The sequence below is a fragment of the Panicum virgatum genome, chromosome 2K (assembly GCF_016808335.1).
Source record: "Panicum virgatum strain AP13 chromosome 2K, P.virgatum_v5, whole genome shotgun sequence".
NCBI lineage: Eukaryota > Viridiplantae > Streptophyta > Magnoliopsida > Poales > Poaceae > Panicum > Panicum virgatum.
In genome coordinates, this window is record NC_053137.1 from 40,931,320 (window position 1) to 40,953,163 (window position 21,844).

The 21,844-nt window shown below is 44.8% G+C and overlaps 1 protein-coding gene and 2 long non-coding RNA genes across 3 annotated transcripts; 1 reads left to right on the forward strand and 2 right to left on the reverse strand.

The window, feature by feature from the left end:
• Window positions 1-8,910: 8,910 nt before the first annotated feature.
• Window positions 8,911-9,381, forward strand: LOC120695300 (keratin-associated protein 5-2-like). The gene has a single exon (XM_039978586.1). It carries the CDS (start codon window positions 8,911-8,913, stop codon window positions 9,379-9,381), a length of 471 nt encoding a protein of 156 aa, XP_039834520.1.
• Window positions 9,382-18,222: 8,841 nt separating this feature from the next.
• Window positions 18,223-19,152, reverse strand: LOC120676881. Its single transcript, XR_005676022.1, has 2 exons — window positions 18,650-19,152; window positions 18,223-18,328 (listed from the first exon to the last, which is right to left on the reverse strand). It is a non-coding gene; the product is annotated as an uncharacterized LOC120676881 (long non-coding RNA).
• Window positions 19,153-20,394: 1,242 nt separating this feature from the next.
• Window positions 20,395-21,183, reverse strand: LOC120676886. The gene is made up of 2 exons (XR_005676025.1): window positions 20,680-21,183; window positions 20,395-20,574 (listed from the first exon to the last, which is right to left on the reverse strand). It is a non-coding gene; the product is annotated as an uncharacterized LOC120676886 (long non-coding RNA).
• Window positions 21,184-21,844: the final 661 nt, after the last annotated feature.

Below are 21,844 nucleotides of genomic sequence, written 5' to 3' on the forward strand. Positions count from 1 at the left end.
ATCTGGGAACTCGACTATGGGCCGTTGAAAATACCTCTATTTCATTGTCAATGGGTTAAACTCACAGGAAAAGGTGTCGATATTGACGTGTACGGAATGACAATGGTAGACCTCAAAGAGCTTGGCTATCGAGACGAACCATTCGTCCTAGCTAAAGATGTCACTCATGTTTTCTATGTGCAGGACATGTCTAGCAAACCGAGAAAGGACAAGTCCAGGAATAAATCAAGTTTTGTAGGTGCCGGAGATGAGCCAAAGCGCCATATTGTTCTGGCAGGAAAAAGAAAAATTGTGGGAGTCGACGATGTCACAGATGAAGAAGAATACAATAAGGTTGAAGATATGACTCCGTTCGCAGTGGAGGTTGACACAAGTATTCTTATAGCCGAAGTGGAGGCTCCGTACGCACGTCATGATCATAATGAATGGACGATTGTAAAGCGAACTATCGTTAATGTTCCCTTAGTTGAATGATTATGTCTTGTAATATTTTCTGTGAACATTATTAAATTTCTTATGCAATGAATTGATTTATTGGACAATTAAATGATTTATTATGCATTTAAATGATTTATTATGCAATTACTTGATTTATTATGCAATTAAAATAATTAGTTATGCATCTAAATGATTTATCTTGTAGTAATTAGAATTATTATGCATTTAAATGATTTATTATGCAATTATTTGATTTATTATGCAATTAAAATAATTAGTTATGCATCTAAATGATTTATCATGTAGTAATTAGAATTATTGTGCATTTAAAATATTTATTATGCAATTATTTGATTTATTATGCAATTAAAATAATTAGTTATGCATCTAAATGATTTATCATGTAGTAATTAGAATTATTGTGCATTTAAATGATTTATTATGCAATTATTTGATTTATTATGCAATTAAAATAATTAGTTATGCATCTAAATGATTTATCATGTAGTAATTAGAATTATTGTGCATTTAAATGATTTATTATGTAATTATTTGATTTATTATGCATTTATTAAAAGAAAGCCTTAGGTACCGGTTAGAATTGTCAACCGGTACCTAAGGCAGGCAATTCGAAAAAAAGGGGTTGGGCGCGGGTTCGAACCGTGGCCGCGGCGCACAAATTACACAGAGTTACCATTGAGCTATCGAGGGATTTCAGATGTCATCCCGCTAGAAATCTAGAAAAATAAATTTCAAAGACCCTAAGGCACTGGTTTTCGTTCCCCACCCGGTGCAAAAGGGGAATTTCAGATTCCACCCGTTGGGCACCTAAGGCACCGGGTGGGAGATCACCCGGTACCTAAGGCTTACCTTAGGCACCGGTTGGATACCCAACCGGTACCTAATACTGCCTTAGGTACCGGGTGACTTTATCACCCGGTGCCAAAGGCTTCCACCATATAAGCACCGGCCCTCTCCTTCTTCCTCCACTCGATGCCGCCCTCCGCCGCTCGACCTCCGCCGCCGCCCGGCCCGTCCGCTCCCACCATTCGGCCACGCCATCGCGCAACCCGTCTGCCTCGACACCCTTGTGCACTTCTCGACCGCCGCCTCAACAACGCCCCCCTATCCCTTGCGCGCCGCCGCCGCCCCGTCCCCTGCGCGCCGCCGGCGGGCCATGCCCTGCGCGCCGCCGACCCCGTCCGAGCCCGCGCATCGCTTCGCGCTTCGCCTCGACGTCGTTCGCGATCACGTTTGTGCGCTGGTAAGGCCACGCCGTCCCGTTTCCACCTCACCTCGCCGCGGTTCGCGCATCCGCCATGGCCGCGACCTCGAGCTCGCGAGGTCCTCTCGTGTCTCCGCGTCGTCTCCGTCGTCGTCGGGTGTTTCGAGCAGTGTAGGAGCTCTAGTTGCTCGGCTTAGGATGAATCGAGCTGCATCGGTCACCTCATCTCGGAACGCGGCAATGCCACCGCCGCGGACTTGCCGCCGAGCTGCCGCGCATGGCCAAGCCTCGCCGGAACCCTAATCCAGCCGCGATTCGGGGGGAATAGCTTCGCCTCGCGACTCTGAACGTGATGCACTAGCCGGTTTGGCTCGCCGTCGCTTGGACCCGTGTGTTCGCCATCGAACCGCACTGCCGTGCCGCCATTGTCGCCGACGAGCTCCGTCTTGTCACTCCAGCCTAGGGTTTTGTAGCTCGTCGAGTTCGCGGTGAAGAGAGGAGTTGAGTGTTGCCGTTGGTTTTGCCGGAGACCTCGCCGACAGCGAGTTCCGCCATCGCCGTCGTCATCCTCCCCGTTCCCCTGTCCCTGTATCGCTGTCCGGTGGGGCCCAGAGTCAGCGGGACCCACATGTAAGTGACCGGCAGTGTAAAAGAAAAGGAGAAGTTTGTTTTTATTTCTTCGTTTCCTTGCAAAAATCACAGTACAAAATGTAGGGCTCCAAATTGAGTCAAATCAATTTTGTTAGTCTTCTTAAGTCCAGTACTACATGCTAGAAATATAAAACTTGGTCATTACTATGGTAAATTTAATTGTTTAGATTTAATCTTGAATCTACAATTTTCTTTATTAAATTCATAACTGCTATTTTATACTAAGTTCTAAAATTGTTCTCCTTATGAGCTTTGAGACATGAGCTCTATAAAGTGTAGTTACTTTAGATAATTTTTTTCTAAACCCATTAATGGACTTTACCTCATGCTTTTAAAATATTAAAGAGAGAATTTAGTTACAAGTGTACAATTTAGTTATTAGAGAGAATTTCTATTATTAGTCTTATGTATAGTGTACAATGTTTTCATTATTTATAGTGTCTAATTTAGTTATAAAATTTAGTTATTAGAGAGACTTTATTTAATCTTGTATTTAAATAGAGAGTGAATAATACTTGTATTTATGTATTTATCATGTATTTCTGTAACTCATGTATTTATCATGTAACTCGTGTATTTCTGTAACTCATGTATTTATGTATTATGAATTCTTCATTCTTAATTATGAAATCAAACACGATGCTCTCTGCTTCTTAACGACTTCTTAACAGCGATCGGTCTCTCGCTAACTCTCGTTGTCTCCTTGTCCCCGACGCTCTCTCGCTGTCTCCCCACCGACGCTCTCTCGCTGTCTCCTCACCGACGCTCAGTCTCTTGCTCACACACACGCGCGCGCGCGCACACACACACACTCACACCGCCGAGCATGCGCTTTTGCTATAGAGACCCTGAGTTTCTTCAAAATTAACCCGCAGTCCTTCCTAGTTCAAAAGAAATTCCAGATAGGCCCTTTATACATTTTTCTTGCAAATAAGTCCCTAGAATCTTGTTTTAGCCATATCTTTCACATTTTGACTCCCATTTTAGCGATTCTTGCGCTCACGCGATCCTTGCATCGTGCATCTGTTAGATCCGAGCTGAACCAGAGCCGAGGATGTGCTTTTGCTAAAGAGACCCTGAGTTTCTTCAAAATTAACCCGCTGTCCTTCCTAGTTCAAAAGAAATTCCATAGAGGCCCTTTATAGATTTTTCTTGCAAATAACTCCCTAGAATCTTGTTTTAGCCATATCTTTCACATTTTGACTCCGATTTTAGCGATTCTTGCGTTCACGCGATCCTTGCATCGTGCATCTGTTAGATCCGAGCCGAAACAGAGCTGCCCCGGTGCTTTTGCTAAAGAGACCCTGAGTTTCTTCAAAATTACCCGCAGTCCTTCCTAATTCAAAAGAAATTCCAAAGAGGCCCGTTCTAGATTTTTCTTGCAAATAAATCCCTAGAATCTTGTTTTAGCCATATCTTTCACATTTTGACTCCGATTTTAGCGATTCTTGCGCTCACGCGATCCTTGCAGCGTGCATCGTGCATGTAACTCATGTATTTATCATGTAACTCGTGTATTTCTGTAACTCATGGACACATACTCTAATACATTTTTACGGTTTCAGTTAAGGATGGACCCCTTCCGTGATGACGAGGTCGCCAAGCAATATATGTTGGACGCAATAAACGAAGATACGAGGGCCAACACCACCCAGCCAATCGCTGAAGAAGATGCTCGGACAGCTGATTCGTTCCTGAAAATGTCTGGAGATGCCGATGAAGAAGATGATGACTTTGTGCTGCCGCCCAATCATCAGCAGCATGATCCAGTACGAATCTTAAAACTATATGCATGGTGACTTCAGTATATTAGTTTTGCGATTGACATATCTTTTTTGTAATTTAGTCGACCTCCGCATCGACTTCGTTGAGCCAGTCAAAAGGGAGACGCAGGCGAACCAAGAAAATGGAGGGAAGACAGGTTGTCACAGAAGTGGACGCAGAGGGCTGTCCAAGTGCTTCAGAGGCTGCTAGCACAAAATTTGTCAACCAATGTGGGGTTATTGTTCGGGCAAGAATTCCGATCACCACAAGACTATGGAAAATGAGCAAACCCGAAGAACAGCAACACGCCGTGCTTGCAGAACTCAAGGATATGTTCACTCTTCCTGAAGGAGTTGACCAAGAACTTGTGAAGAAATGTGCCTTGAAAAAGATGGCCCTTGCCTTTGCAACTTTCAAGAAGAAGTTGTACATCAATTACATCAAGAAAGATAAGGAGCCGAACTGGGACGATCTTCCTTAGGTTAAACCATACTGGGAGGAGTTCAAACGATACAAACTATCAGAGGAAGCCCAAGAAAAATTCGAACAGGCCAAGGTGAATGCAGCAAATAAGAAGTACAGCCACCACCTTGGGGCTGCCGGGTACAAGAAGTCAATAAAAAAATGGCAGAAGATGGAGCAGGACCTTATGGATAGAGGCATCAGGCCGACGACTTGGGATTGGCCGGATAGATCCAAGTGGTGGTTATTTCCTAATGGCGTGACACTAAACCAGTTTGATGGAAATTTGGTCGTGCCCGAGCATATGCAAGAAGTGTCCCGCGATCTAGTCACTGCAATAGATGAGACCCAACAAGGAACATTCCATCCTCAAAGGGAGAATGATGAGCTGACAAGGGCATTAAAGAATCCGGAACACCCTGGACGAGCCCGCGGCATCGGCGTGGTCCCATGGAAAGTTGCTTGGGCTGGAGATTCCTCTTACAAGACTCACTGAAAGAGCAAAGCCGAATAGGAAGAGAAACTTCGTGCCATGCAAGAAGAGATGACAAGAAAGGTTGCGTCCTTGGAATCTCAGATGGACGCCAGGGTCAATAAGGCAGTACAGCTAGCTCTGAGCCAAAGGGGCACTGCTGGGTTGCACTCGGATGTTGTGATAAGCCCGGTCTCTCAGCGACGCAGCAGCTGTGCATCCACAGCGGCGCCCGACGTACAAGCGGAACAGCAACCCCAGATTGAGCCAACGGCGGTAGATGACCAGAGGTATCCAGTGGACGATGTCACCATGCCGACACCGTGCGAGCTTCATGTGCGAGCAAGAAATATATCCATTCATATCGCATACGGGTCAGCCCTGCCCCTGAATCCTTCTACTACAATTCATGGAAGGCCGATACCCCCTGGCTACACCTCCGTCACAGTCGAGCAGATAGTTGGAAACAATGAGGATCTTGAGCTCGACTTCGTTGGAGGGGATGGAGAGAAGACATTGGGAGACGCACTGCACGGGGTCGTTCTATGGCGCAAGGCCGACATCAAACTTACTGCAAGCACAACGGCTCCCGTGCAGACCGATCGCCCGTCTCCGCAGTCTCCCTCACCGCCGTCCCCACAACCACCTCCTTCACCACCGTCTCCGCCGGCGCAAAGGGCCACGAGTACTCCAACTCCTCCTGACCCAGAAAAAGGAAAGAAAAAGACAGCATCCGGCCTCCCAGCGGCTGGACCTTCAAAGAAGAAGCAGAAAACGGTCGAAAGAAAATTAACTTATGAGAAAACTGCTGAGGAGTTGGAAGAGGAGACTGCTCAATATATAAAAGAACAATTGAAGCCTAAAGTCCCCCCGCCGAGGGAAAATGTACCTCTAGAACTAGGCAAAAAGCTTCTCGCAAACCTAGACAACCCACCAAAACCGAAAAGCTTACCCTCGGACTATGATCGTACTCTGACAAAAGCACACAAGGTGAGAAATCTGAAGAAAAAATGTGGCAAGACCATTCCTCAGCTTGGCACACAACAAAAAAGACTCGAGCCCCTCCGGGTGCCAGGGTTGCCACTCCTACACCCGACGGACGTACAACTCCAGGCGGACCTACAGGCCGCGTTATTTCTTTTTGAAACTGGATTAACGCTAGAGGAGGCAACGAGGCAAGTGGAGGCGGAAATCCCTGTCGCTCCCGTTCTTTCTCCATTCCAGCATGGAAAACCTTTTGTCACTGAGGAAGAGGAGAAAAGTCTAGGCACGCAGATGTTCAATTTGCATAGATGGTACTTGCGAATGTCGAAGGACCATGGGAAAATGTTTGGAGTCAAGTATCGTGACCATGATTTCTTCTGCGGGGAGGAGGACTTCTGGGTGTACTTCGAAAATTTATATCACATTTACCATCGACAAGCCCTCGACGTCTCTATCATCACCATTTGGGTTTTGTAAGTATCACTTACCTCTACATTAATATTTTTTGTTAACAAGAACATAATTATATGTGTGCATTATAAAATTTCTATTGTATCGTTTAGACAGGAGACCCAAAGAAGCCAAAAACATGGATGGCACCATCAGATCGGCTTCATGTCTCCTTTGCTAGTCAACCAGAAAGTGCTCAACGAAAATTACAAGGAAACGTGCCAAAACATGTACGATTCGTTGACTAGGCAAAATTACAAATCCTATATATTCATACCATACAACTTTGGGTAAGCCTTGGTCGACTCAATCCTCTGTTATATTACTAAATAAATACTAAGTCATCTAATGCATATATGTATATATCCTATCTATATTCGCAGTTATCATTGGATTTTACTCATACTTTCCGTAGAGACCGGCAATCTTATAGTCTTTGACTCAATGAGAAATCCAAAGTCCGCAATCCAACATATCATAGACCCCTTGAATAGGTAAGTTCAGTTTGCACAATCAAATCTTTTTTCTGTTAATAACAATTTCTGAATATCAACCTTAACTTTGAGCGCAGGGTTTGGAAAAAATTTGTGAAAAATAACAAAGGACGTGGTCAATGGAGGCCCGAACTGAACGTTAACATGGATTATCCGGTATGTTGATTCATAAAGATTTGTCTAGTTAAGTATATAATCCCAAATTATTCTAAATTGAGTAATTTATTTGTTTCTCCTTAAGTGTGCGAGACAACAACAAGGAACTGATTGGTGCGGGTACTACGTATGCGACTACTTGCACATCATGACTCCATGCGGGAAGGTTACTGATGAAGACACGAGAGTACGTCCAAACCGTTCACTAGTATATTTTCATAATTGTACTAACGCACATGATGTTAATCCTTTTTTTTCTAAATGATAGATGTCTCAAATGGGGGATGAATGTTACTCTACTGATCGGATCAACGCCGTGTGCGAGCAGCTCACCGGATTCATTTTGAACGAGATCTTGGATCCTAGAGGCGAGTTCTACCACGACGGTCACATCCATAGAGGACTTCCATCTACCATCTGAGGGGACCAGTAGTTGGACTACAAACATGACTTGTACATTTGTAAATATTTTTAAACATTATGTCTTGATGTTTGTAAATTTGTAAATATATTAGTTCATCTAATTAGCTTAATTATATGCTCGCATTTCACTTTTAGTTAGTTTCAAATATTCTCTGAAAACGAACACGAACGACCAATGAACGTATAGTACTGTAGAGCTTGAGTGCGTTTAGCAATTATAAAAGAATAAACAGTAATAAATATAACAAACAAAACTGGATTTGGGAAAAAAAGGGAAAATGTCATTGGTACCGGTTGGAAAGACCAACCAGTACCAAAGGGGCTGCCACCCGGTGTCATAAGGCGAGGCCATTGGTCTCGGTTGGCGGGAACCGGTTGGAAAACCGGTGCCTAAGGCCATTTCCAACCGGTTCCCATAACCCGTTTTCTAGTAGTGAAATAAACTCTAGAAGCAATGCAAGATTATTTCTGTAAACAAGACATTAGTACTTCAGGAGTCATAGTCGCAGCTTGGTAAAGCTTTCTTCAAAATGATTGCATAAGTTTAATTCATCATTCATATTAAGATGCTAATTAATAAAGTCCATACGGTATTATATATAGTTTCGGTTCACAGTAGATGAGGGGACAAGAACTCCTGATCAACTCGATCAGACAGTAGTTCGAACTTTGAACTCTATCCGGCAACTAGGGATGCAAGTGGGTACTCATTGGCGTTTTTTGGATTTGTCAATTGCCTTTAGTTTATTTTCTCTTCCAAACTATTTACATAGCATGTCATTCTAGTTTATTCTATCAAATTTTGGGTCGACCCAATAACCCAAAAACGGTGGGACTTGCATCCCTACTGGCAACATCCTAGCTAGCTATGAGCACTACATCGTTAGCATTTTAATCGCCTTATTTCCTTCATTTAGTTCGTCATCATTCATACCAAGTCAAAGTCTCAAGCCATTCAAAATTATCGACGGAGCGACGACGTGGCTTGGTTAATTGTGTGGTCAGACAGTTTCACGTGAGACTTCACACATTTATGCATATATATGTTTAATAATGCGTGTCAAACTGAGATGAGATCTATCCCCATCGTTGCAAATCATATATGGATGAATGAGGCGAATGGAGCCCGGTCAGGATGAGTATCATATACTCTACTCCTCACCAAGTCAACTTGCAACATGTGGCGTAATAATCGACGCTAGATCACTGCGAGTATACAAATCTAGTAATGTCATCCCTGCATTGGGAGCCTATAAATAGCATCTCCTACTACTCTATCATATACAGGCACCAACCTTGCTCCTCCTAGTATAGCTCACCGTTCTGTTACCCCTCTCTTTCTCTCTGCAATAGCAAGCTGCAACCCTGCTGCATCCATATCCAAAGCAGCGATGGCTTCATCAGGTGCAGCTGCTCTTAAGGCGGCAGCCTTCGTTGCTGTCTTCGCCATGCTGGTCATGTCTTCGCAGGGCAACCCGAGGACGGGGCCACTCTGCAGCAACTGCGCATCGCAGTGCAGCACCCAGTGCGGCACCATAACCGCCACGAACTGCAGCGGCGCCTGCGGCTACCCGCCCGAGTGCTACAGCTGCCTAGATCGGGTTTACAACGGGTACGAGGACTGCTGCAGCAACGCCACAATCAACAGCAGCTTATCCTGCTGCGACAACGGCTGCTTCGGCGACTGCGTGACGTGCGCACCCTGCGACGTCAATGGCCTGATGACAGTCCGCTGCATGGACGTCTGCAAGCTCAACAAAACAGCATGCCAGGCCTGCGAGGACACGGTTAGCCAGCAGTGCAATGCCTCTTGCAACAAAGACTGCAGCAAAACCTGCGTGAAGAAAAGCAATGGATGGTGAACGTCCATGCATGCTTGACTTATTGTGCACGCATCCATGTACGAGTTGATGTATGGATATGTACTTTAGTTAGGGCCGTATGCATTGGATGATGCAAAAGGTCGGATCTTTATCTATTTTCTAATTCTAAAAATATGTACTTTAGTTTTGTGGCAAGTCTGTATTACTCCTTTAAAGTGTCATGTTTGTCTCTTTGATTAAACGAATAGAGCGTCCTGTTTGTCGGTTTGACTAAACAATAATAGAGGATCGTGTTTAATTTGTTTGTTTAATTAAATGAATAAAAACCCGCTCCATTTATCCAGTTAATCTAACGAACTTTCAGGTAAGGATGGAAAAGATGATCGGATTCGCATGGAAACATATTCGGATATTTCGGATATCTATCTTCCCGTTTCCATCATGTTTCCATCCCTATGGAAGCAGGTTGGATTCACACCCCTACTTTAAGAAAATGCTTGATTTTGATTCACTATGGTTATGCTTTTGTCACTACAAATAATTTATAATGTGGTAGATGAGGACCTAATAATCAAAGTTTAGTTTTGGATAATGTGTTATGTTCGCCTGCACATTATCATTGGTAACCGAGGGGGTACCATAATGTAAAACATTAGATATGCTTAAGGCCAGTCTCAATGGGAGTGTCATGAGCAATAAATTTGCTGATGTGGAGGAGTCATTATGAAGAGAGAGGATGTGGAGTGTCATAAAATGTGAGAGGAGTGTCATCTCCTCTGACTCGATTACCTAGTTCATGATCTTGGTAACTGTGTCGATGACACTCCAACTGAAACTGGCCTAAAGAAAAAGAAACACATTAGCTACATAAAAATGCATGGGGAATGGAAAGAAAGGAATCTCATGCACATGCCAAAACTAGCATTACAAGACCAAATCAAAGAAATAAGCTAAGTGCATGCATGTAGCCAAACTGATTGGGGAATCTCGTGCACATGCCAAAATTGGCATTGCAAGACCAAATCAAAATCAGCGCATGCATGTAGCCACGAACCTCTTGAACTTTAATCAGCGCATGCATGTAGCCACGAACCTCTTGAACTTTGTAGTATTGAATAATACTGGAGTCAAGGAGGACTAGCTGCATGCATGGAGCTTATTAAAGGCAAGCTGCCTATGAAAATTGAGCATGTTAGCCCCCTTAGCCTTCTTAAACCGGCTCCAACGACCTTGACTTTGTCAAAGTCATTTCACATTTTTAATATTATTGCAAAGTTGGTATGGAAATTGATGATTTTACCATAGATGCCAGCCTCACTGTCCGCCACCCAAAGAAATAGCGGAGGTTTGGTCCTTGGTAGGAGGAACAACAGCATCGGCTTGGCTCACTACTACAAAAATAATTCATAGCAACGGTCAGGGGCGGATCAAAATAGAACCCTTCCTATAAATGAAGCGAGATTATTATAATAGTTGAACTGCTCCTAAAAAGACATTTTTAGGGGCGGGTAGGCGGGTGATGGTGTCACCTGACCTCTAAAAATTCCATTTCCAGGGTGTCGATGGTCCTTATGTCAAACCTAACAGTCAACTCTTGCATAATATAATGGCACAATAAATACCAAAACTAGAAATAGGAGTATTAATTCTAACTATTTTCACAAGTTTTAGTGAATCGTTGATTTAAGGAAGCCCTGTCTGCAATCGCACATAAAGGGTAAGAAACACACCTCCAACCAATCAGAGCGAAGCACACATATTCAAAGGCCCATAAAGACGAGAAAACCGTCTAAACTTACCACCAACCACCATGTACTCATTTAGGGACCCACCTAGTAGGCAGTGCGAGAGGCTTTACCCAGGTTTGGCTGATCCCTAGAGTCACCCGAACCTAGATGGAATCCCGTCCCATTCAGTTTTGGTGGGAAGTATCCCCCACGCTTTCTCATGGCGGTTCTCAATGTTTCCATACTTAATTCCGGCTAGAACCAACCTATCCAAGCTATAAAGGGTGGAGAGGAGCCCTCACACAACACCACCACCACCAATACCTATCTCCATGTGATGATGTAGTGCTCCACTCCAAGGCGAAGCTCTCCTTAGGCTAGTGCTTAGAATGGAGAGAGAGAGAGAGAGAGAGAGAGAGAGAGAGAGAGAGAGAGAGTATCTCGGAGGAGCGAGTGCTGAGTTCCTCAGCACTCTACTCTAGTTATGTACCTCCACGGATAGTAGCTTCCTTCTGAGTAAAGTAAGTATTTGTGAATCCTTCTTTGGTATAGTGCTTATGTATAGGTGAGATTAGTTTGGTTACTCGCGGGTTCGTTGCTCCATATTTATATGGAGTGCTATAGTTTGCTATCGGTCGACAGGTGTAGTGAGACTACAGTAGTAACTAATAGTGCATACTAGTGTTCGGGTAAGGGTTATCCTTCATTTATCTTATATTCCACGAATTGTTAGTGGTACTCCACAAGTTGTGACAACTCTATTGGCCAGTGCCTCTAGGCAGACTAGGAGTAAGCCTGTGCCCGAAGTGAATCTTACCTAAGAGATTGACTTTTAACTTATCTAAGGGGTATCCAGTTAATGCTCAATTTTTACCCATTTTGAGCGTCAATTTAAGCCAAAAATCATGAGAAATAATATCTCATGGCTGCATATTTATCCAATTTCTCTACTGGAAAAATGATCATGAAATCTAAGCTCTAGTTGATTCCATGACTGAATAGAATTAGGAGCTAGTGAAGAAAACTAAGAAAAAGCGGTGCCCAGTTAAGGATAATGAAAATAAGCAAATATACAAAGCATCAATGAAACAACAAATATGCAAAGCATCAATGAAACAGGCTTCCCCCAATTGAAGAATATATTGACTATTATGTTCTCAAGTCATCCTAGTATCATCACCATTAAATTTAGTAAACTCAGGAACACGCCAAGCAGCAGGATAAGAAACAAAATCAACTTTAGCAGGTGGTTTTTAGTACAAACGTGTGAACTACCCATATCCACACCAAGCTTAGTTTTAATCATACTAGCCAGATCCTCTTTGAATCTAGAGAAACCGGCTTGATAGTTCCCACTGGTCGAAGCTTGCAACGCAGATGCGAGACAATGTGAATTAGGATTAGTAGGTGCAATCGTCTGTGTAGCATTAGGAATCAGTCCATAATAGGCACCAGATCCCTGTGATGTATTGCTCGCTGCTGCAGTATGATAGGGTGTGTAAGTCACCAATTCATTGGTTCGGTTAGGGACAACCGATCTAGGAATCGATGCAAGCGGTGTGGGTGAAGGTGGGCTAGGTGCCATGGGACCGGTCTGACCGGTCGATTGAACTGGTCTGACCGGTCCAGTCTCAGCTGGCTAGACCGATTATGGTGATGGTGACTACCCCGCAAAGTAGCCCGACAGCATGCCATAAAGTGGTTTTGATATAGGTGTAGGCACTACCGACGAGCTAGGTTTAAGAACATCCGATGAATAGGAGCTATCTACGTTTTTACCTTTTTTTCAAAGCATGAATTTCATCGGACATGGTAACAAGTATGTCACTCGCAGATTTTTGTGCATCAGAAATTTTTTGATCCATCATGAGTGACAATTGTTTCAGCAAATTAGGGTATTCAATGCTTACATTGGGGATCTCTTCAACCTGATTGTTGTTCAGTTTGAAAGATGACATCACGAACTCATGAACCCTCTTCACCAGGCCGCCACGATCTTTCTTGGAGCCCTTCAATAATTGCACCTTGAAGTGTTCCTCGGCTACCAGGTATGCTTTGCGCTCGTCCTCATTGAGCTCCTCGATTGTAGCAGTGATGATGTTGTCCTTGTCGATTTTAGTGGCGGAGCCCATCTTGTTTGGAGTAGAATAGATAGGTTTTGAAAAACCAAGATCTTCTTTCCCCGGTGGAGTCACCAAAATATGTTGATGCAAATCTGGTCAACACACGAATGCATTAGAACGCGCGGATCGCAAACAATCAACACTAACCTCTCTGTGCCGACCGGTCAGACCGGTTCTTCATCAGGGAGAAGGCAAAAATCTAAAATCACAAGGTTGGGAGGGACCCGTTGGAGCTAATGGAGTTAGGTTGTCCTGAGATCGGTAGGCCACTCGGAACGCCCTCGAACATCGTACAGATGCAAGAAGAACAAAATTAGGTTTTGTAATAGAGATGGGTTTGGAGGATAAAAAGTAAAGATACTAGTTGTTGAATCAATTGGAATTAACCTCCATCGGCCTTAGTCTTTATAGTTATAGATCGGGGAAGACGTATCCCTTCACAAGTCAGTTTACAAAAGGAAACTTAAATACAGATGTAAACCTAGTGGGACTACAGAAAAGGCCAGACCGGTCTAACCGGTCAGCCATGATCTTTGCCAGTTTTGGCTAACAATAGATCCTCGGACATGTTTCAATCTCGGGCTATTACTCCTTGAGTCATTTATTTACACATCTGTACAAGAAACTTTTCTACAATGTTAGGGATCGCCACCTCCGGACGTGGTAGTGGTCGAAGGTCAGGGTACATCCCGAAGGTTAACCGAAGGTTGGCCTCATGACTACATAAACCACGAAGAATATTGTCTCGTGTTCTGGTTTTCAGGGTCAATTGAACAAGCGGCGAGCGGCGACTGTGGCGCCGATGCTGACCTAACCTCCGGGAACCTTCGAAGATCTGATCCCAGCAGCAGGGCACCAAGAGGCAAGGAAGACACAATCCACCACTCGGCTTTCTCATTCTCGCGGAGATACGATCCAATTAATTTGCAGGTAGGTCGTGAGGATCCATCGCACTGATTCAAGGTGAAATCTATTTTTTTTTCTCTCTTCATAAATTTCTTATCATGTCATTGAAAGAGATCGGGTGCTCTAGCCTAAGAGGGGGAGGGGGTGAATTAGGCACTAATAAAAACTTAGACCTATGGCTCCAACTAGTTTGCACAAAACTTAAACTAAATCATGCTATTTAGATGTGCAACTAGGTTGTTCTAGTGTGAAACCCCTATCCCAAAAGAGTTTAGCAACCTATAGCCTTTCCTATCAAGAAACTACTCTATGAAAGTAAAGGCATACAAATTGCTAGTATGAAATGCGGAAGCTTAATAAGCGGGATATGAGATAGCAAACTCTTGACGCGGGTGTTTATCCCGTGGTTCGGTTAGCCACAAAGGCACACCTACATCCACGTTGTTGTAGCACTCACTAAGAGTATTGCTACTCGGCCACCAAGTCTCTTCAGTGAACACAATCACGGTCACCTTGGCCCCGGGTTCCACTAAGGAGCTTCTCCACAAAGGATGGGGGTCTCCACGTCCCCCGCACAAAGATGTCGTCGCCGCTCCACACCAAGTCGGAGGGTCGATGACGTTGCCGGCGAGCTTCACGCTCCAAGGTGCCGGCGCACCAAGCTCTTGTTTTGGTTCGCTAATGAACCACAGCACAAAGGCTCGAAGCCTTGCAATCTCACTCACTAAGAGCTAATCCTTTACACAACACTCTCAAAGTGTGCTAAGGGCTAAGGATATGATTTTGATGCTTTTGTATGGCTTGGAGATGTTCTTGGGTGTGTGTGGGATGTCCAGCAACTCCAGCAATCTTCAAATGGCCGGGGTGAGGCGTATATATAGGCCACCAAGTCTTGTAGCCGTTGTACCAATGGTCAGCTGAAAATCTGCGTATCACCGGATGAACCGATGCCTCTGGCAGGGGTAGCGTCGGTTCATTCGGTCACTCTAAGACACGAAGTAGCCGTTGAACTTCTGACTGCTGACACAGTGACCACCGGTTGAACCGATGCTTGCCCGTCGGTTAAACCGGTCACTCACAGCCTTCTTCTCTTCTGCTGACGTCAATGCACCGACGCAATACTCCGATGCACCGTCGGTTGAACCGGTGCTGAAGAAACTTCTTCTGGGCACTTGACATCGTCTCTGGTACACAGTACGCCCAATGCACCGATGCCCTTTCTTGGACCGTCGGTTCAACCGGTGCCTATAGGCTGACTTGGCTTCGATTTCCTCCTGCACCAAACATCATAGCGTCGGTTCTTCCGACAAGCGTCGGATGCACCGATGCTTAGGCATCGGTTCTTCCGGTGCTCCTGATCCGACAAGCGGAACCCCCATAGGGGCGGCCCTTCGGGCCTTGCGACGCCTATATTTTCTTTCTCTTTGTCATCACTTGAACCTAAACGCCTGAGAATGGTCATCTTAACAATCATATTAGTCCAAGTGTTGTGTTGTCATTCAATCACCAAAATCACTCGAAATGGCATAAATGGTGACATCTCATAAAGGCATCCCCACGACCTACCTGGAAATTAATTGGAATCCTCACCAATGACATGCATCATAAAAATTTGGCTACATATAATTTCGCAATACACTAAAACAAATTTCCTATGATGATTAACTCGCGATTGGAGTTTGATTCGGCACTAGGTGCTTTTTTTCTTCTTTTTGAACAAACGGGCACAAAATTGTGGCTATTACATTGATAAAGAAGAAGAGTAACCGGGAAACCAATAACAAAATATTACAGCCGTGAAATTATAGACACCAAGTCCTTGGCTCCTGCTGTTGTCGAAATGGCTGCTTCCGTCTTAATTTTCTCCATTAGCCTAGTTGCTAACGTTTCCTGTCGATTAAAATCCCTGATTAAAAACCCTGTTGTTTTGCTCCTTCCAGACCTCCCGGATGATTAGCATGGCGAGGCTCCGCACGGTCTTCTTTGGCACAGCAGCCATAGTAGCAATGTTTAGCCACCATGTGGGCTTACTATCACTCGGTCTCCACTCGTTCGGGTTGAGTTCCGGATAGGCAACCCACTCTGCAGCAAGCTGTCATATCCTTCTAATGTATCTGCATTCCGACAGCAGATGATGTGCCGATTCCCTGACTCCTCGGCAGAGAGGGCATGATAGAGAGTGCAGCCACCCCCTCCTAGCCAGTCTGTCCGAAGTCCAAACGCGATTTTGGGTGATCAGCCAGAGGGTTGAGGGGATGAGATTGAATGGTTTGAGTATAGAGCGTGAGTGGTCGTGGTGGTTTCCCTAAGAATATGTTTAGATTCCAAAAGATTCAATATTTTCCTAGGAAACTAGTTAGATTCCTAGGAAAATTGATAGTTCGTGACACTTTGTGAAAAAACCCTAGGGAAACAGTCTTTTTCTTGGAAACTTCAAATAACCCTAGGGAAACACGTGGATTCCAGTAGTGAGAGTGTGTTCATTAGTGCTGCCTTAGTGCTTCCAATAAAGTGCGCTTTGTAAGATGATGCAGGTGTGTATGTTCCTGATGGCGTGAATTTTCAATGGATTTGGTCGTGTTGATCGGATAGTAGCCGAACATTCCGCACATGCTCCCTGACAAAACTCCAAGAGGTGAGTAGTGGTTATGATGAGGACATGACACCCATGCATATGACTATGATTGGTGCATGGCATGGAAAAGGAGTCCAGCAAGGATGTCCAAGTCATAAGGAGGCCTAAGGCTAATTCAGTTTGAGTCGCCAAGGTGGAGGCCCAAAATAACTCAAGTTCGAGTCCACCTTGGAGTCCAGAAGCAGCCCGCACCAAAAACAATACCCAGGTCGCATACGGAGTCCGTTTTGGACATTCTTTATTGGATGGAAAGATAATTTTAAAGAGCTTCCAATGGCACCAGTTTCAGGCCCAAATTCTTTAGGAGTCGACGGGACGTCCATAATCTGTCACGGCGCTGCGACACCATCTTGATGGGACATGGCCCGATCTTCCGAGAGGTAGGGGTAAATTCGATGTCCCCGATCGACGCGTCTCCCGCTAGAGCCTCAGCTACTGTTCTCCTTTTGCACTTTGATATGCTGAAGAGGTTTGGTGCTACATCTCTTGGTCTGCAGCCATTCATCCATCCTGAGCTCCAGAAGCTTGTCTTCCTGCCGTTACCAAAATATTATTTTGTGTGCAGGCCGCAAATAGTAACCTGTCCGTGATGTCACAAGGAGTTTTTGTCCCAAACCCAAGCTTTTTGTGGTGAGATCTACCTGTGAGATCCACTCGTGCCACGCATCTCCCGCTAGAGCCTCATCAGTGCCGTAGGACCTAGTGACGCCAGTGGATCTCACCACTGCTTTGCTTTGGTTGGCTTCTGCGCTAGAATGGGCAATAGAGCAGCGCTGACGGCCGGCATGCATCGCGCCCGGTCGCCCGTCCAGGAGATCAGAGCTGCGTCGCCGCCGAAGCCGAACAGTCAAGCGCTCTAGCTGCCGTTCAGGCTTCGGCCAATATGGCATGGCCCCTCTCGTCGATCGCTGATGTTCCCAGCACGTTCCCAATTGGCATGGCTAGTGAGGAAGACGACAAGATACATACAGATGGGTGTTTTTACCGGCCGGGATCGGACGATCCGATCCAACATGCCGGGGTAGTGTTTTTCTAGCAGTAGTGTGGTGTGAAAGCTACTCCGGAGATGATGATCGAGTTTAGTTTACTTTGCGCGCATCCAAGAAAGCTAAAAAAAACATGGCTAGGAGGTGAACGGACCTCACCGTTTTTCATTAAGAGGAAGCAACACGGCTTCTCCCGTCCGTGGAAAAACCGCCGAACTCAAGAAAGCTACTCCAAGATGATTGAGCTTTGCGTTCTGAATGAGGAACACCGTAAGCTAGCTACTTGCATATTGTCGGTGGATCGGAGCTCCATCAGCAAAGTGAGCAAACCTCGGGTCCGGGCGGCCGGACGAAGAAAGCCGCTCGCAGGTATCTGCCAGAGGAACCGAAACCACGCGTATCGCGCGCGCGCGTGGTTCTGCCCGAGCAGTTTCTTTGCTTGCCTCGCACACGGGAAGCATGTGCTCCCAGATCGATCGATCGGTCAGATGACCGACCCCAGATTCTAGTAAGCGCCAGGATTATATTATTATATATTAAAAGAAATTCAATGTTTCTTGATCCATTCTCGAATGCATCCATAAGAATTCAGTCATTGATCATTTCGACCTGCATTAAGAAATATAGCTTTAATATGTATCACTTCAAACTGCATAGAGAAATTAAGCTAGTTGTAATATTATATATTAAAAAAATCAACTATATCACACACAACTCAAAGGCCAAGCAATCGATAGTCCTTAAGATCATTATAGAGTGCAGGTAGAAGCATATGCATATATAACCTACAAATATCAGCTAGGCAAGAAGTAAATGCATGTTATTATAATATAATGCTGGCAATGCCTAGTAACATTAATTGCAAACATTAGCTAGGCAAGATGCTAACAACAGCACAATCATGAATTATTTCAATACCACAAGCTATACCTGGATACTTGCGAGTAGTGTCCAGAGGGAAAGCCACGGACACAATCAAGAGTAGCAACTAGCATGAATTAAATATCCTTTGAGTTAGCACAAAAGAAATTTGAAACAATATCGAGCTTAATATAACATCTCACCAACCATCCTCTGTTTTCATTGTTTATATAAGCAGAGTTTATCAATCTCCATATGGCACCTGACAGAAAGTAGAGTAGTGGAAGTCATATTTACCATGTCATTTTAAAAAAGGTAGAATATAGAGTAGGGGTAGTCAAAATTTGAGGTAACCTTTTCCTGAGAGGCACCTAAAAGATGTCCCTTGTGTGAGAGTGATACTCTAATATTTAGTCAAATCTGTTTTCAATGATACCCACTACATTATGTCATCTCGTTTGATACTTAGTACACCCTAAGGTTACTCCCCCAATGACCATATATGACATTTCCCCCATCATATAAACCCTGCATTGAAAGGAATGACTGCAATATCTTTTCTCAAAATGGTAATTGTAACGACCCGGCCGGGGATAACAGCTAAGATGTACTCTACACATTGAGTAAACCACATCTGCTAAATAACTCTCTTGCGCTTTCGTCCTCGCTTCGCGCAAAAAGTTCGAACCAGAGTTACTAGCTTCCCATGGACCGGCTATTTAAACTGGTTCGGCTCCCTCTCTACTTCCAGTTTGGAACTAAGGAGCTGAGCCGCGGCGCTACAGTAGCTCGTGCTACAGTAGCCCGCGCGGCCCAGTCCGCCCATGGGCCGTGAAAATCTCCCCCCGTTAGGATTCGACGTCCCCGTCGAACCAGCTTACCCATACGGGACAAAAGGAGCAGGATCTCCTCTCTTGGCCACATCACATACGTCTAGTGCTAACGATCCCATGTGCCACATCCGTGGGTTCACTGCCAGCAACCCATGTGTGTGTCCGTCCACACATGCCGGTGACATCCGTGTCCCCACGCGCATAACGTGCTCATATACGCGCACTTCTGCCCGTACGTGGCGTGAAACCGCGAGAGTATGACTCTGATACCCCTGGAACAACCCGGCCCGGGATAACAGCTAAGATGTACTCTACACGTTGAGTAAACCACAACTGCTAAATAACTCTCTTGCGCTTTCGTCCTCGCTTCATGCAAAAAGTTCGAACCGGAGTTACTAGCTTCCCATGGACCGGCTATTTAAGCTGGTTCGGCTCCCTCTCTGCTTCCAGTTTGGAACTAAGGAGCTGAGCCGAGGCACTACAGTAGCTCACGCTACAGTACCCGTGGGCCGTGACAATAATTGTATAGTCATGTAGCTGGCGTTATGGAGAAAATCTTTTGATCTAACTATGAAGACAGATGCACAGTTGGTAGTAACCATCTTAATTCATAAACAGAGAAGTATCACCAAGCTTGCAGTACAGAAAAGGGTTAATCTAAGTAAAATTCTTGCCGGCCAAAGTGGCTTCACAAATGACGAACCTTGCATTTGCAGTGTAGGACAGGGTTCAATTATAAGTATAATTTATGGAAACAATGAAAAGGAATAGGTAGTAGTAGTGGAAATCATACAACATATATAAGCGACCGATTTAATGATTAGTTCAGCACAAAGATAATGCAACACACTATATCTCTGCAATGTGCAGCTTGTGAGAGCAACCCAAAAATCTTGATAGTGTAAATTTTGATCATGCACATATAGTCAGTACTGTATACCAACCAATTAATTATCACATTTTAGAAACAAACTAAGGATCTTTAGCAGAAAATCACCCCAGACTTTTAGATTATATCTCCAATTTTCCAAGTCTAATTGTACAACAAACTCAATGAAAACTTGAAAAACTAAAAAAAAAATACCTAACAAGTGCCAAGTCTGTTCATTCCCGCCTATCAATCTATTATATCATCATCATCTGTAGGAAGTTAACCTGAGCCTACACAAGTGAGTTGGAGTGTTAGACATTTTGAAAGGAATTAGGCAAGCAATATGCAGAATATAATTAATTAGTGAAAAATGGTAATTGGATGCAATATACCACCTGCACCATGTGAAGGCAGTGGAGGCATGCAGATCTAGTCTACATAATGGGGCTTAAATAATCTCATAAGTCAATTTCTCCAATTTTGACAGAAAAAATGAATATGTAGTGCAAGATGAGCCGATTGGGGAAGGTGGAATCAAATTGACCTGTTTGCTTGCTGACTTGCCGCCTCTGCCATCCGCCCGCATGTCTTGCGTGCTGAACTGCTGTCTGCCACAGTGCATGGTGGCGTTTGCCGCTGGCCGCCGCGCAGCGTGCCCGAGCGGCCGGGAAACCGCGCAGCACCTACAGCGCTCGCGCCATACGCTCAAGACGCCGATGCCCGCCGTGTGCCCGAGCGGTTGGCCGCCACGCCTCCTCGCCGGTTGCGTGGTCATGCCCCTCGCTCCCTCGCCCGTCGGCCGCCCGCCGCCCGCCAGCAGCCAACGGTTAGGTTTTGGCGAGTCCGCGAGAGGGCGACTTGGCTCCAGGGGGAAGTCGTCGTCTCAGAGGAACACCGAGATAGGCTGTCAGGCTTTGCTGGGCCTGGCTGATGACTGGGACCAATTTATCAAATATATTCACTAGCCCATCGGAAAAATACAGGAGGTTATTACAAGAGCTTTTTTGCCGACGCATATTGTTGTCATCTGAAAGTGCTAAATGTGTCACGGTTGAAGGAGGTGGGATGAAGGTGGATTTATAAAAATTTATATATCGAAAACAATTATGCTAAAAAGTAATTTTTATCTCTCATCCGCCGGCGCATACCCTCGACTGCGCACCTGCCTTCGGGCCTACTCGGCGGGTGCCCGCGATCCGCCGGGGACGTCACTGACACACACACGAGGCTCAGATGTCCACCCTGCCGCCACCAGAAGAGCTGCTGCTCACCGACATCACGCGCATCCCCTCGGCAGAACTATGAAACTTGGAGATTGCTATGAATTGTAGATATGGCATAGTTTGTTTTCATGACAGTGCAAAAGCTATATTTGTAACAAAACTAGTATAATATATATTATTGTCATATTTTCAATTAGTTTTTGTTTGTACACGTACTCCTTGCCTTGTCATCATCTATCGAGCTGACCTCATATTTAATATATATTTGATATAGTTATATCTTGCTGCCAACAAACGAGTCTTTTTTGTTAGTAATATTCTTTTTTTGTAATTGCTA

Bases quoted from the DNA above. Each gene is read 5' to 3' on its own strand.
- LOC120695300 (XM_039978586.1), top strand. From the start codon at position 8,911: ATGGCTTCATCAGGTGCAGCTGCTCTTAAGGCGGCAGCCTTCGTTGCT.